Consider the following 16740-nt stretch of genomic DNA (forward strand, 5'->3'; position numbering starts at 1 on the left):
AAACGGTGTGACCCAGCCGCAGAGAAACAGAACCACCCCAGGGGGCGAAAGCTCACCGTTTTAGCCGGCCGGACAGATTCGGGAGCAGACGATGGAGCAGATCCGCGAAGCTGAAAGCCACAACACGCCCAGGATCTGTGACGCCAGGAAATGATCCTGTTCGTGACGCCAGGAAATTATGTATATTTCTTGTCTTGATGGAGTGTAGATGTTGCTTGGAATGAATCTTCGTAGACACTGTTATTTCTTTGTAAATAAAGTTTATTTAACACAGAAATTCAGCATCTTCACGAGCCTCCTGGATCAGCTCGGAGCCGCCGTATGGATGAATCGACGACTCCCGATCCATGGCTACACACACGTTAAATAGTTTGCCCGTTCTCTGGGTCCGCCTCTTAATGTATAACAGATGTATCTCAGATGTACCAGAGCTCACTTTCCCAGACCATTCATCTCAACATATAGTGAACGGGTCAGAGGTCGTCTCCCAAGAGGACATGCATCCTGGATTATATTCTATACTTCGGCTCATACTGATTTAAGGACGACAGCCCGTCTCATTTTTCCAGTCATGGCTCTTAAAATGAACACTATAGGCCTTTCATACATTTGGGTTAAAGGAAAACATCTGGCCAGACAGTTCAGTATAGGAGCAGAGAATTATCTTCAGCTCCTTCATGAATTTCATCAGAAGAGAAATAATCTGAATTAAGGCATTCAGATACTACATATTTAAGATATTACATATTTAAGATACTATAATAGCAGGAGTGATTTGTGATAGAAGAGTATCTGCAAGAGTGAAAGGAAAGGTTTATAGGACTGTGGTGAGACCTGTGATGTTGTATGGTTTAGAGGCAGTGGCATTGAGTAAAAGACAGGAGGCAGAGCTGGAGGTAGCAGAGCTGAAGATGAGGTTTTCATTGGGAGTGACGACGATGGACAGGATTAGAAACGAGTTTAATAGAGAGACAGCGCATGTAGGATGTTTTGGAGACAAGGTGAGGGAGGTGCGATTGAGATGGTTTAGACATGTGCAGAGGAAGGACATGGGGTATATCGGTAGGGGATAGCTGAGGATGGAGCCGCCAGGATGGAGGAGAAGAGGAAGGCCAAGGACGCTTTATGGATATGGTGAGTGAAGACACGCAGGTAGCTGGTTTGAAAGAGGCAGATGTAGAGGACAGAGTACAATGGAGACGGATGATCCACTGTGGCGACCCCGAACAGGAGCAGCAGAAAGAAGATGAAAAAGAAGGCAAAAAAATGATAATAATAACGGTATGTTGCTTCTTTGAGTGAACACAAGGGTGGTGCTTGAGAACCTAAGGTAACTACTGTACATTACTTAGTCACAGGGCAGGCAATTGCCTCGGGCCTCTGGCTTGGATAGTGGCCTCCATAACCCTAACAAACCTATACACTAGTTCAACAATTAAGACGGGCAGCATAAGGCAAGGCTCTTTATCCACTGGAAATAAATAACTGTCACTCACCTGAAGTGGACCCAGTTAATACCACCATTTATTGCAAGGTCCCATCATCTGAATGCTTTTTGGTGGCACAGAAATGAATGCATCACTCGGGAGTTTGCTAAGCGAGAAGCTAAACAGGTACGCAAAAAAAAAAAACCCAGCTTGTAATGCAGTTATGTGAGTTATCATCATGTATTTTCGAATATAAAGTGTTACTAAAAATAAACATTCTTATTCTGTGACTCACGTCAGCGCCATTTAAAGATGGACTATTATTTGCAGCCAGTTTATTCTGAGTTTAAAACAGCGCGATCGCCATGACCATTTTAAAAATACTAAAGAAAAAGTAAAAGTTTTTAAATAAAAACAGCAATCACAGATGCTAGATAAAAATTTAATTTTACTCCCATTTTACTATACAGAGCAAGCAAAAATGCTTATTGTTCCAAATCAATTTCTCTTCCTCCATAGGCATAAAAAAAGTCTAACTCAGATGTATTAATGTGTGCAGAGCTACAGACGTGTTTTGCTAGTCGAACTTGGCTGTAACAGTTTCCCTCAAAGCAAAAGGTGGCTACTTTGAAGAACCTAGAATATGAAATTTTTCAGTTGTTTCACACTTTTTTGTTATGTATATAATTCCATATATAATTCCACATGTGTAAATTCATAGTTTTGATGCCTTCAGTGTGACTCCACAATTTTCATAGTTATGAAAATAAAGAAAACTCTTTGAATGAGAAGGTGTGTCCAAACTTTTGGTCTGTAATGTATTTCTTAAGGATACTATAGTAAAAAGGCCAGCAGTACAGACATTGAAGGCCCTGGGAAGATTAGATTGACATGGCACATAACACATAGAGGCAGAAATCTAATTGGACAAAAAAATCGAACATCCACATTCACATACTGGAAGCAGTGCAGCCAAGAGAAAAACAAACTTTCTTTTAGCTTCTCCCATTAGGGGTCGCCACAGCGGACCACCTGCATGTTTTTACTTTGGATGCCCTTCCTAACGCAAGCCTCCCTATTTATCCAGGCTTTGGACCGGCACTAAGGCTTGTGCAACCCTAATGGCTGGGGTTGGTTCCCTGATCGGGGATCGAACCCGGGCCGCAGCGTTGAGAGCACCGCATCCAAACCACTAGACCACCAGGGAACAAAAACTCTACGAAATAAAGAGAATAAACTGTTGGGAATAAATTAATACAATTTCATGGAACAAATATTATAATTAAGGTTGTAAATGTAGGTCAGTGCTTCTGATAGAGTTTAGGCCAGCAGAGAAGGCTTTGCTTTGAATCTGGGAGTTTAATAAACAAGGAATAAAACACTGGTGGAAATGGTGTCATAAGAAAATAAACCTTGGGACAAAATGGTGTGAAAGTGACAGAAGAAGGAGTTTTTTTTAGTGGCCAAAGTTGATTATTTCTTCTGTCGTATGTTGCAATGTTTTTTTACTCTTGTAATGAATAAATCTTCAATATAATAAAGAATGACACCAATTAATTTTTAACTAGCAGGTTGTAGTTGATGTTAACGTCTACAACAAGTTCATTTCTGCTTCAGCATTACCTTTGATTGTTCAAACATGCTGACACATGACTCCTTCTATAAATGTTAAACAGCCCCTAACATAAAACATCACAAGATTTATAATGATCTTTTTTCCTTGTGTTTATTAATTATTAGACATTTAAACTTAAAATCAAACATTTATATTTGTATATATATTTATGAGTTCTTCTTCTTCTTCTTCTTTCGGCTTCTCCCATTAGGGGTCACCATAGCAGATCATCCGTCTCGATATCCCTCTGTCCTCTATGACTGCCTCTTTCAAACCAGCTACCTGCATGTCTTCCCTCACCACATCCATAAACCTCCTCCTTGGTCTTCCTCTTTTCCTCTTTCCTGGTGGCTCCATCCTTAGCATTCTCCTACAGATATACCCCGTGTCCCTCCTCTGCACATGTCCAAACCATCTCAATCAGGCCTTTCTTAGTAGTTTGTCCCCAAAACGTCCTACGTGCACTGTCCCTCTAATAAACTCGTTTTTAATCTTGTCTATCATCGTCACTCCCAACGAAAATCTCAACATCTTCAGCTTTGCTACCTCCAGATCCACCTCCTGTCTTTTACTCAATGCCACTGTCTCTAAACCATACAACATCGCAGGTCCCACCACAGTCCTCTAAACTTTCCCTTTCACACTTGCAAATACTCTTTTATCACAAATCACTCCTGTCACTCTTCTCCACCCACTCCACCCTGCCGGCACTTTTTACTTTACTTCTCTAACACACTCTCCATTACTTTGCACTGTTGACCCCAGGTACCTGAACTCCTCCACCTTCTCCACCTCTTCTCCCTGCAACCGCATCACTCCACTGCCCTCCCTCTCATTCACACACACGTACTCTGTCTTACTCCTACTGACTTTCATTCCTCTTCTCTCCAGAGTGTACCTCCAGCTCTCCAGGCTCTTCTCAACCTGCTACCTACCCTTACACAAATCACAATATCCGTTAATGATATTATTATAAACCTGTGATTTGCTTTTAACTATTTACATTTTTTGGACAAACCTAGTCCTTTATTGGTTTTGAGAGAGAATGAATGTTAGCTAGTTTAATAGTATGAAGATTTGATTTTACTATTCAAATATATAAATGTACAGATGTTGTTCTTTGTGTTCTTTGCTAGTTGGATATATTTTCCTGACCTTGTGATCCAGTTCATCCCAGAGCAGTTCAATAGGATTTAGGTCCTGTGCCTGGGCAGGTTGTGTTATGATAGACAGAGGTGGGAAGTAACAAAGTGCAAATACTTTGTTACTGTACTTAAGAAGATTTTTCTGGTATCAGTTCTTTACTTCACTATTTATTTTTTGGACAACTTTTTACTTTTACTTATTAAATTTTTACACAAATATCTTTACTTTCTACTTCTTACATTTTCAAAACAGGCTCGTTACTTTAGTTTTAATCTATTTGGTGAAATGTCTCATTGTAAGCCATTTTCAAACAATCAGCTTATTTCTTGTCATTGTGCGGCTTTTTCAACCAGCCACAGGTGTATCATTACCTGGCTCTCACACACCACATATGTAGAATAGTTTATGAAGATAACAATGAGCAGTCAGAAGGCAACAAGAAGTCTGGGGTTAATGAGACAGAGGGAGTCAGTGATGTTAACATGACTGATGTTCAACCTTCCTGATCATCATCATCTTTTCTCTGATTGTGGTGGTGGATGTTCAGCCTGGATACATTTATCAGGTAACAAAATTCTAAATTCGTTTTGTATTAATATATCGATTAAGGCTATCAAAATGAAAAATAATTATTATCACGCGATTAAATCAGCGCGCATTTCCGTTTGACCATTTTAATAAAAAATATAAATAAATAAATATAAAAGACACACATTTATTCACGATGCCTTTTCTTTGCTCAGATATAAAAAAATAAATAAATAAGCTTCATCGAAAATATTTGTAATCAGTAAACATTTGTTTTACTGATGCACCAAGTCTCAAATCAACACCGAAATCTGCCATGATGTACACAATTATACCACTAGGGGTCGACAAACGCACTGGCACATTTTGTGGCATTTTTTTCCCTCATAACGCCGAAAAGAACATATATTTATTCAGTGCACGTGTGGCGTGTGTGGTCACGTGACTTTCCGGTTGGCAGCGCGGAGACCAGGTGAAGGTGGATGCCGAGAAGAACTGGTAGCCAAAATAACGCTACCTCTGTTCCATGGCGATATTTTAGCTTTAAGATCACCAACACTGATCAGAGAGAGAGACTGTACAATATTTATTAAATTAAAGTTGCTATATCACGTGGCAATATGACAAATCTCTAACCGACCTCACTGGTTCCGGGGTGTAAGAAAGAGACGACGGAGACAAGAGACTTCACCTGGCAACCTCCGCTTTCCCACACACATCCCCATACACTCTGTCAGATCTGCCCGGATATATCCGATGTCTGTTTCGGAACCCTGGTCAAGATTCCCCCCATGGCTCTGCCCGCCCACCACAAGCTCCACTCCCACACCATACAAATCATTTGCAATCTTCCATTAAAAAAAGGTTTTAAGCACATTTAATAATAATGATAGCAAAATTGCCTGAACTCAAGTATGTAAACATAAACTGTACCTGCATGCAATTTCAAACAGCACATGTTCATAGCGGAAAAGGTTGTAAATAATGCAAAAATGTATCTAGCACCCTCTAGTGGACCAGTTTCAAACTATCTTTTAATCCATGCTGGTTATAGAGCTGGGTTTGAATCTCAATTGATTTTAATTCTGGTTTTTGATGGTGTTACCAGGCTTTGGTCTTGATACATATCATTAATTAATCGATAGATCGATAGAAAGATAAGTAGAAACAAAATTAAATGCATAAACCTTTGACCTTGATCACTTCCTCACCAACACAAAATATAATTTTGTGGAAAAATATAATTATTTTCAACAGTTACATATATATTTTTAATATTATTGATGTTATTATATTTACATTACTCCTTACATTACTCCTGCAAAAGGAAAAAGTAAATCTGATATAAATAAAAACAATTATAAAATTTTAATTATCATAGTTTTAACCCTATTATTATATTATATTAACTAATTATTCATCTTCATTGATTACCTTCCTCTGTCCATTGCTATAGTTAGTTCATGATTTTGGGATTTAAATCATTACACCAGCATCATTGCACATGTACATAGTCATATCATTCCTGATCTTATATGCTGTAGTGAGTTGTCATAACCTATCATAGGCAGTATTATGCAAGTTCCAGGTTACCACTGGCAAAACTTTTCATCACACCCTTCATAACACTTAATGCCATAACAGATAATTGTTCTCTAATTAGTGTGAGTTAAAGTTAAAATCTGCATCATATATTAAGTACTTATTAATTTTTTTTTTTAGACACCTGAGTAGCAAATCATAGTAGCATGCATGTCCTATTAAATGTCATGAGTGGTATACAGAAGCATGGTGGTGGTAGCACAGACAGTAGAAATGTGCTATTGTAATATTTTTTCAGGCTGACATCTCAGATGACATCCATTTTATGTCTAAGTGACTAATATTCCTTAAATCTTTGCAAATGTAGTAATATTTGAAAGATTTTGGAGTGAACTTTCTATGTATGAATAGAAAAAGCTTTTAAAATAAGAATGTGCACTGAAACAGAGAGTGGAAAAAATGTCCAGTTCAACTAACAGATGAAAGATGATGTTCATTCTCCTTGTACTGGTCCATGTATGGTAGCACTGCCTTCCACACCTAAACACGCATCATCACAAAATACCATCATTGTTGTCATTATCACTGACTCTTAATGCAGCACAAAGAAATATATATGTTTATCATTTAAACACAGTTCAATGTCTTTTGAATAAGAATGAGAGCTTGAGTAGACTGTAGTCGCGGAAACTACTTGAGTAGGAATGACGCACCTTTTCCTCTCGGATGAGTTGGTGAGCAGCTACGATATCACAGCTCATGACACGGTCTTTGTCCCAGGATCTAATAGGAAGTTCACATTGCGTACAGGCTTTAGAATGACATCATAAACTAAATAAAAAACACTGATATCACCAACAGGATGCAGCACATTTGTCCTTTTGTCCTTTGAGTGTACGGCTGCATCAGGAAGTTCAAATGTGAACACAAATGTAAACTCAACTGCTTGGATGATGAACAGACAACCAATGACAAAAAATTAAAAAGCATATCAGAAATGTATTCTGGCATTCTGAATAATACTTAGACTTTAGTGAAATTTGGTGATCACCTGACTACAGAGCGCACCAACTCGTACACCTTTTCCAGAGGTGCTGTGGTCTTTAATGGCCGGTGAAACTCCAGAGCCTGGCAGGCAGCGAGTAACTCTATGGCAAGGACTGCAGATGAAAAAAAATTAAACAGAACCTGATCCTTGAAAGCTTTTTTTTTCAGGTTAGTTTTGTTTGGCAGTGTTGGATCTGTACCCTGCTCCACATGTTCGACCACCTTCAGGGCCTTCCTGGCTGCCCAGCCCCCCATAGACACATGGTCCTCTGTAGCTGCACTGGTGGACAAAGAGTCCACAGAGGCCGGGTGGCACAGCACCTTATTTTCAGACACTAGAGAGATATAGTTCATGTATATGTTCATTTATATTGTAAGTAAGACAGCAAATCATTTGCGGAAATGCAAGCATGAAATTAGATTTTCACCCAGGGCAGCAGCAGTGCAATGAGCCACCATAAAGCCTGAATTTAATCCTCCTTCTTTCACAAGGAAGGCAGGCAGATTACTGAGTGAGGGGTTACACAACCTCTCGATACGGCGCTCACTAATACTTGCCAGCTCGTGCACTCCAATAGACAGGAAGTCCAAAGCCTTAGAAAAGAAGAGAAGCAGGATGTAAACTCCAGCACATTTCTCTCTCATATATATATATATATATATATATATATATATATATATATATATATATATATATATATATATATATATATATATATATATATATATATATATATATATCAGTCAGTGGCGGGCGGTGCATTTGGTACTTGGGCCTTCGGTGGGGTCTTACCCGACTTAATTCACCTCTTAATATTACTACTAACTAATTATAGCAATTATAGAAACCATCAATACTATTAAAAAATGCAATTTAACAATGTGTGGCATTACAGAGAGAGGCATTTCACATATAGAGGGTAACAACTATTTTACTAAAGCAAGCTCCAAACCTCTACAATACAACCACAACTGTGCACCTACATCATCTGGAGCAGTTCAGAATCAATTTTCTAATAACGCCAAAAACATTACAAATGTAAATAAAATCCAACCTGCTCACCAGAGATGCAGACTCATAATCTGCACCGCTCCTCAGAGGCTTTAATTCAGTGGTAATGCTCGTATTCACTGGTCTGGAAGTGGTGAACAAACCCTTTCCTGGGCTGAGACAAGCTAGCTAGCTTCTGGGTTGGCTTTTCTTGAAAATGGATTTTTAAGTATGTACGCGATCAAAATTAATTTCTCTTGCTCCATAGGCATAAAAAAAGTCTAACTCTGATGTATTAATGTGTGCAGAGCGCTACAGACGTGTTTTGCCAGTTGAACTTCGCTGTAACTGTTTCCCTCTGACCAACCAATCAGAGGATGAAAAAAATGCTGATGCTATTCTGGGCCAGCTAGCTGGCCCTGTGAGGTAAATTTAAAATCTGATTGGTTAAAGAAACAGACCTATTGCTAATATAGTTTAAGGTACAATGACCAGCACTACTAATTCTGAAGGCTCTGGGCAGATGAGATTGACATGGCAGCACATAGAGGCTGGAATCTGATTAGACAAAAAATCTAACATCCACAAACACGTACTGGAAGCAGTGCAGCCAAGAGAAACGCTACAAAATAAATTAATACAATTTCATGTAACAAATATTAGAATTTAGGTTGTAAATGTAGGTCAGTGCTGATATGATATGATAGTGTTTAGGCCAGCAGAGAAGGCTTTGCTGGCCCTGACGGCCCACCACTGACATATTATATATATATTTTATAGGAATTTGTCTTATTTTATACCTTAGCAGGATATTCACCATGGAAGTTTCCTCCTGAAATAGTAAATCCTCGTTCCGGAAACACCAACTAATTGTAACAAGGTTAAGTAACTTAACTAGTGGAGATGTTGCATCATTGGGTATAAATTGCTTTGTCTACATTCATGAAAGTGAATTTCTACATCCTTCTTTAAGATGTGTAGATGTGTAGCCAGAATGTTCAAAGTTTAGTTACATACATGTACTGAGTTACACACTTGGGGTGGAGTTTGACGAAAACGGAGATGTCACTTACTCTTATACCATTCAAGCTTAAAATGTAATGCTGTTTTTAACAAATTAACAGTTTCGTTACAGTGTTACCATTCATTCCAGTGTCACTGTCTGACCTTTTATAACATGTATATACCATGGAATAGTGTGAAGTGCCATTTAAAGCGAACATATAATGTATAAATATTTAACTTTTAACTAATATATTTTTTTAAGTGAACCAATGATCATGCAGCAGATCATTCATTTGCAAAATGCCTTTACTTTTGAGTCACTAACACCTTTAACCAAATTCCTTGTGTGTGTCAGCACAGTTGGACAATAAACCTTATTCTAATGGTAAGTTTATTTTTTAATCTGTCAGCCCTCAGATATGAGAATTTGTCGCAAGTAAAGAGGATACAGGATTATCAGTAGCACTGTTCAATTCAGTGTTGAGAATGTTCTTCACAAATGCAATTGTGTCATTGACTACTCCATGAACCTATGGGGGAAAAACAGCATTTTTTTTTTTAAACAAATATAAATTTTTTCTTATTTTTGTTCATCATTTGAATGATTACCTGAGGGCAACATCGGAGTGTGTAGGCATCCTGAACTCTATTGTACAAATTTTCATCTATAGACACACCAAAGCAAAATCAGTGCCTTATGCATTTATAGTAGTACAGTAAACAAGCAGTACAATAAAACTGAAGTGCATCACATGCTTAGCAGAAACATTAGTGACAATAATGTGCTGTGATTTTAACCTGGTAATGTCTGTAAATACAACCAAATACAACCAAGTAACCTAGTTTTACTCATCAGTAGGTCTACATGATCTAAATGGAGTGTAAAAAAAAACATACAGAAATATTTGCCCGAAATTATTTCTATATATATATATATATATATATATATATATATATATATATATATATATATATATATATATATATATATATATATATATATAATATACTTACAGTACAGACCAAAAGTTTGGACACACCTTCTCATTCAAAGAGTTTTCTTTATTTTCATGACTATGAAAATTGTAGATTCACACTGAAGGCATCAAAACTATGAATGAACACATGTGGAATTATATACATAACAAAAAAGTGTGAAACAACTGAAAATATGTCATACTGTAGGTTCTTCAAAGTAGCCACCTTTTGCTTAGATTACTGCTTTACACACTCTTGGCATTCTCTTGATGCCTACTTTGAAGAACCTACAATATGACATATTTTTAGTTCACTTTTTTGTTATGTATATAATTCCACATGTGTTAATTCATAGTTTTGATGCCTTCAATGTGAATCTACAATTTTCATAGTCATGAAAATAAAGAAAACTCTTTGAATGAGAAGGTGTGTCCTACCTTTTGGTCTGTACTGTTTATACTAAATAATATGTGTATATTATTATATATTATATATTATAAGAATGAATATATATATATATATTATACAGTGCAAACTTGTGTGTGTGTGTGTGTGTGTGTGTGTGTGTGTGTGTGTGCGTGTGTGTGTGTGCGTTCTACTAATAAGCATGAAAAAGATTGTGTTTCAGTGGGTGTACCTGTGATTTCTGAGGGAAAGAAGTCAGAATGAACCAGCGAGCGAAATCGTTGAGCGACTAAAATCTGCCCTGGATGAGGCCGCACAGCATGGATTTCTAAAACAGGATTAAATACACAGCTTTTGCAGCGCAATCTGAATACTTCCACATGCACACATTTTCCACAGTGACTCTTTGTATTTATTTGACAGGAAGATCTCTATTATTTACTTTCTCGATTATTATGCAAAAAAAAAAAAAAATCATACATTTTAAATCGTGTATTAAAAAAAGAGCACATTTTAGATTACGCTAATGACGTTAGTGTTCTAATTTTGTGGTTGTATAGAAAACCCTGTTATATGTGGCTGTGGTTTAACTCTGGCAAAAAAAGGAAGAAATGAAACAGACACATGCACAAACAACTCTCAAATTGTCAAATTGCTACTGGGCTGTCATAACCACATACTAAAGGCAATTGCTGATACAAAATGCAGCACTGGAGATTGATGCAAATGGACAAACAGGCAACTGCCTTCATCAAACCACTGGAGAAGCCCAAGCTTTACTACAGCACATGAGGATGAACTTGGGAAATCAGATTCCAGCAAACATTACAAAACATAATATGAGACTAGTCATAATGCTGGATATGGAAATATTAAAGCAGTTGGTCATGCTAGAGCTCACATTGCCCTGGTAGGAAAAGATGTAATAATGGGAGGCAGATGATAGAATTTGAGACAATAGTTGTAAACTGTAGGTAGAGTTTTTGCGAGTTTTATTTTTTAAAGTCTTTATATAGGTGCAGTTTTCTCACTTTCAAATTTTAGGTATAGCCAGATAAAAATAAAATACAAAACGTTCTTCTCTCTCACCAATGTTGAAAGCTTTATTGGTCCCCTTTAGTGTCTCTAAAGTGAGAGCAGCGATGACATCAGCCTGCCGGGTGATCGCTGCTGCTCTCTCTACTGCCTCAGCCCCCAGTGAGGCTATCAACTGAGTCCCGTTAATCAGAGCAAGTCCCTGAAATGTAATAATATACTTTCACTTTCTTTACTAAACAAAATGAGAACAATATAATTTCCCAATGAAGAAAGATATTAATACCTCTTTGGGCTTCAGAGATATTGGAGTCAAACCGTGTTCAGTTAGCACCTTTTGAATAGAAGAGGATGAAGAAAATTGTGAGTGGAAATCAAAAGTGAGTAAGTTGTTAATGATTATATCTTATGACATTTTTTGTATAGGGAAGTGCATTGTGGGAAAACCAAGCCTCACTGTTATGGAGTCAGTCCAACCAGTCTGTGGTGACCACATGCGTCCTTCTCCTATCAGCCCCAGAGCCAGGTGAGCTAGAGGGGCCAGGTCTCCACTCGCTCCTACTGTCCCTTGTTCAGGAACCCAGGAGAGACAGGAGGCTACACACACACACACACACACACATGCACGCACGCACGCACACACACACACACACACACACACACACACACACACACACACACATACACACACATACACAGAGGGAAAAAACATCTACTTTTGAGTGTAAATGATGAAATTAATATTGTTATTAAGAATATTAAGTTCATTAAATATCAATAATATTTTATAAATAATTTTTTATCCCTATTTTTATACTTGTATTTATACATTATATTTTTATTATACTTTATTATTATTGTTTTATTTAAATTAAATTAAAATTAGGACAGTTGTAATAAACTTTTCAGTACATGTCATACTCTGAATGAATATGTATGTGACTAATACAATTTGATTTGATTTGATTTGTAGGCATGAAAAATCTGAACATTGAAATAATATCTACCGTTAAAGGCTGAAACCATTTTCTGAAGATTCTTCAAGGACACCCCGCTATGACCTTTAGCTAAGACATTAATTCTGAGAGCAAGAAGCCTCCGGGTCCTTTCCGGATTCAGTGGGGCTCCGACTCCTGACAACTCACAAATATGTAATAATTAGGGCTGTCAATTAATTTAAATATTAACTTGTGATTATACGCAACTTAATCACACATTTTTATCTGTTTTAAATGTACCTTTAATTAATACTTTTCAAGTTTTGAATACTCTAATCAACATGGCCATGGACAAATATGGATGCTTTATGCAAATGCATGTTTATTATCAGTGAAACCAAACTCAACAAAAAAAAAATCTTGTAAATGTTTGAAAGTAATTATGGTGTTTTAAATTATAAAATCATCAGGACACCAAACGAAACATTTGCTATGTTTCCACACGGATGGTTTAAATTGCCAGAAGTGTGCAGCATGGTGGATTTTGGTGCTTGATTTGAGATTTAGCGCATCAGTAAAACAAATGTTTAGTAAATTACTATTATTAGGGCTGTCAAAAATTATACATTAATAACGTTAATGCTAATTAATTTTAATGGCAATATTTTTATGCAATTCTGTTTGACTATTGTTTTTTTTTTTTTTTAAGTCGAACAGAACTGCATAAAAATAGTGCCATTAAAATTAATTAGCATTAACGCGTTATTAATGTATTAATTTTGACAGCCCTAGTAATACCCATACACAATCATGACCCTGTAAGTCACAGCATTTCTCTGACCTTTAAAAAACATGCTAGCATATGAATTAGTAACCGTTGGTTTGCCCCTGATGTGAGTATTTAACTGGCAATTGTTTGGCAACCCATCCAGAGTTTAATCCCACATAACCCAGGAGAGGTTTTGGCTTCACCATAAAACAGGATTAAGCGCATACTAACGAAGAATGATTGAACAAATAACATAGCGGCATACTGAAATGCACTGGTCAGTGAAACAACAGACATTTCCTTTTATGACAGTAAAACATTGATCTTACTGTGTGTTATTTAAGACAAATGAAGTAACACTTGCCAGCACTGTGTGAGCGGATCAGATTCTCCTGCAGCTCCCTGAAAACCACACACACACACACACACACACACACACACACACACACACACACACACACACACACACACACACACACACACATGTTAAACAAACAGCTATTATAATCTACATACAGAGTAAAATATCCAACTCACTTCAGTTGATCTTTCCCCACGACAGTCTGTGCAAATTTACCAAATCCTGTGTTAACTCCATAAACAACTATAATGAAAAAAAGTCAAATCAATTAAGAACATGTACAGAATACACAATGATTGGAAATAAGTATTAAGATTTTTTTGTTGTTGTAAAATATCTTTATCACCTATCACTTGAAATGAAACAGCCAAAAGATTGTGGCTTTTAGTTTAAATAGGTTAGCAATAAGGTTATAACAAGCTAGCATGCTCCAAAATGATGCCAAAATGTAGATATAAAAATATATGCAGTCAAAATATATTGTCTCTCTTTATTTCACCAATGAAAATCAATATTGTTGATGACATTATTTTGCACTTCTGCTTGTCTACTAACTGTTGAGCAAGATGCTACTGAAAATGTAACATCCCTGTCAGTACAATGGATTTCATTATGTGCACAATTATACATAACTTACTTACAATTATATCAAACATACTTGACATGTTCACCATTCATACATTTTACAACATGCTCTCAAAGCAGTAATTAGAAAGGTAAGAGAGCAGCAAGTAATCATTGGATAATAGTTGCAGGACAACTTATAAGTATAAATACTTTTATTGAGTCGACGCACAGTACCTTTAGCTTCAGATATGATCTTCTTGATGAGCTCTCTGGCTCCGGTCACACGTTTCTCTGCATCAGCACTTAGCTAAGAAACAAAAATAATCCAAATTAAATTCTATAGATAGGGACACTATATTGCCAAATGTTTGCGGACACCTGGTCATAAGTATGGTATGTGCCTTTTAAACACCGCATTCCACATTTAGTCCCAATTTGCTCTTATAATTCCCTCGACTCTTCTGGGAAGATGTTCCTCTAGATTTTGGAGTGTGCTTGTGGAGAGTTGTGCTCACTCAGACACAAGGGTGTTAGTAAAGTTAGATACTGATGTAGGTGAGATGAGGAGGCCTGGGGTGCAATCAGCGTTCCAATTTATCCCACAGGTATTCATCAGGGTTGAGGTCAGACCTCTACAGAAGGAGATCTTCCACTCTAACCAATGCATATCTTCATGGAGTTTACTTTGTGTACAGGGGCAGTGTTATGCTAGAAAAGGTTTGGGTCTTCTAGATCAATTAAGGAAAAAATTTCACGCTACTACATCAAGACACTCTATACAATTATGTGCCTCCTGCTTTGAGATAAGAGTTTGGAAAAGAAACACATATGGCTGGGAAAGTTACGTGTGCCAATACTTTTGTCCATATAGTGTATAAACACGCATTTTCTGTGCATTTGACAGTTTGGAGAAGAACAGCAAATGGCTGAAAAACACTCTGTGTCTAAAGGTATGCAAAATAATGATAGATATGAGTTCAGAGAAAGTGCAATGTGATGCAATCCTTTTTATACCTTAATTTTATAAACACCGTCTCCTAAACGCATCAGGTCAGCAGTCATGAGGCTTTTACCATCTAAAGAGATATACTGAAAAAAAAAAGGTTTCACTTGAACAACACACTTTATAGACAAAGATACAATTATTATCATGTGATAACAATTCAGTCTTTAAAAGGCGCCTACCTTCTCTTGTTGTTTTTGCTGGAGCATTCTATCAAGTCTTAGAGGTACTTTAAGTAAATAAGTGCAAAAGTTTAGTAAACAATAAAATCAGATAAACACGTATCCAGCACGAGTGAACTCCTAGTGTGTCAGCTATACAGTTAAATCAAGATGTGCTGTTTTTTTATCCATTTATATCAACATTTTATACTATGAAATGTCTATGAAATAAGACCTTTTATCACTTTTATTAGAACAGCCTTAAACAGCCAACTTTCACCAACCTCTAATTTTTCTCTCATTAGTACTGAAGATAATATAATATTATATATTATATATTATGCATTAAAAGACTCTCGCTTTTAAATTGTAAAGTGCTGACATGCTGCCCATAAATGTTAACCTTTCCCCTATAAAAACACGAATTATAACAATGCATTTTTTTGTTTACTATTATTAGGATTCTATTATGTGGCACATCCACCATACAAGCCCCTGTAAAAATAACTGAAAATTGAAATTATAACATTTCCATTAACTTGAGATTTGCCCTGTTGTAGAACCTTTACTGACACAGTTTGCACAATTGGATTAAAGCATTGAGCATTAGAAAACAAATAAAGGATACATGCTGTCAGGATTTATCACATTATAATCATCCCAAGGCTGGTCGCTAATTTCTGTTAAATATAAGAAAGAATATAGAATTTATACAAAATACAGTCTGTATAGCTAAACACAAAACATTTTTGAATGTTCATTGACTCACTCAGTTCAAAATGTTTTTTGTCATCTGCAAAAAGAACACTGCTTAGGGTGTCATCCAAATCTAGTGTTATTCCATCCAGGTGCCTCCGGATCATGAAGCTTTCCTCGCCAGTTATATCGTCATTGGGGTGTGCCTTAGCGTAGAGCCGCAGAGCCTCCACACACAACCAGCGGATGCTGTGAGATTGATCAGGGCATGGGACCACCACCCATTCCTTACGTACACGAACATTCACCTGAAGCATGTCTTTTGGAGGAAGAGTTATAGTCAACGTTTGATGAACAAAACTTACAAGACAAACTGCCACTTAACCGAGTCTACTTTTATGGGAAGAAAAACACATTCGGGGGTCAAAGATCAAACTCTGGTCTCATCATGTATGGAACCCTGTCAATATTTTCCTCTGTCAATACACATAAAGCAGATGGTGATAATATTTTTGAAAAATGGACA

The 16740-nt window shown here is 36.9% G+C and overlaps 2 protein-coding genes across 2 annotated transcripts in view; both read right to left on the reverse strand.

Moving 5' to 3' along the window:
• LOC310719287 (histidine ammonia-lyase-like) overlaps positions 1-16740 on the reverse strand; it is a 135034-nt gene that overhangs the window by 14467 nt on the left and 103827 nt on the right. The window lies entirely within an intron of this gene.
• LOC310719284 (histidine ammonia-lyase-like) lies at positions 6384-16586 on the reverse strand. Its single transcript, XM_083528841.1, has 20 exons — positions 16288-16586; positions 16147-16198; positions 15540-15576; positions 15369-15443; positions 14589-14661; positions 13964-14030; positions 13791-13828; positions 12727-12852; positions 12177-12316; positions 12006-12053; positions 11774-11921; positions 10917-11012; positions 9911-9966; positions 9751-9831; positions 9097-9162; positions 7734-7899; positions 7506-7640; positions 7310-7418; positions 6972-7041; positions 6384-6798 (listed from the first exon to the last, which is right to left on the reverse strand). Exons 1-20 carry the CDS (start codon positions 16529-16531, stop codon positions 6727-6729), a joined length of 1899 nt encoding a protein of 632 aa, XP_083384967.1. The 5' UTR covers positions 16532-16586; the 3' UTR covers positions 6384-6726.

This window comes from Silurus aristotelis (assembly GCF_946808225.1).
Source record: "Silurus aristotelis genome assembly, chromosome: 24".
Lineage (NCBI taxonomy): Eukaryota > Metazoa > Chordata > Actinopteri > Siluriformes > Siluridae > Silurus > Silurus aristotelis.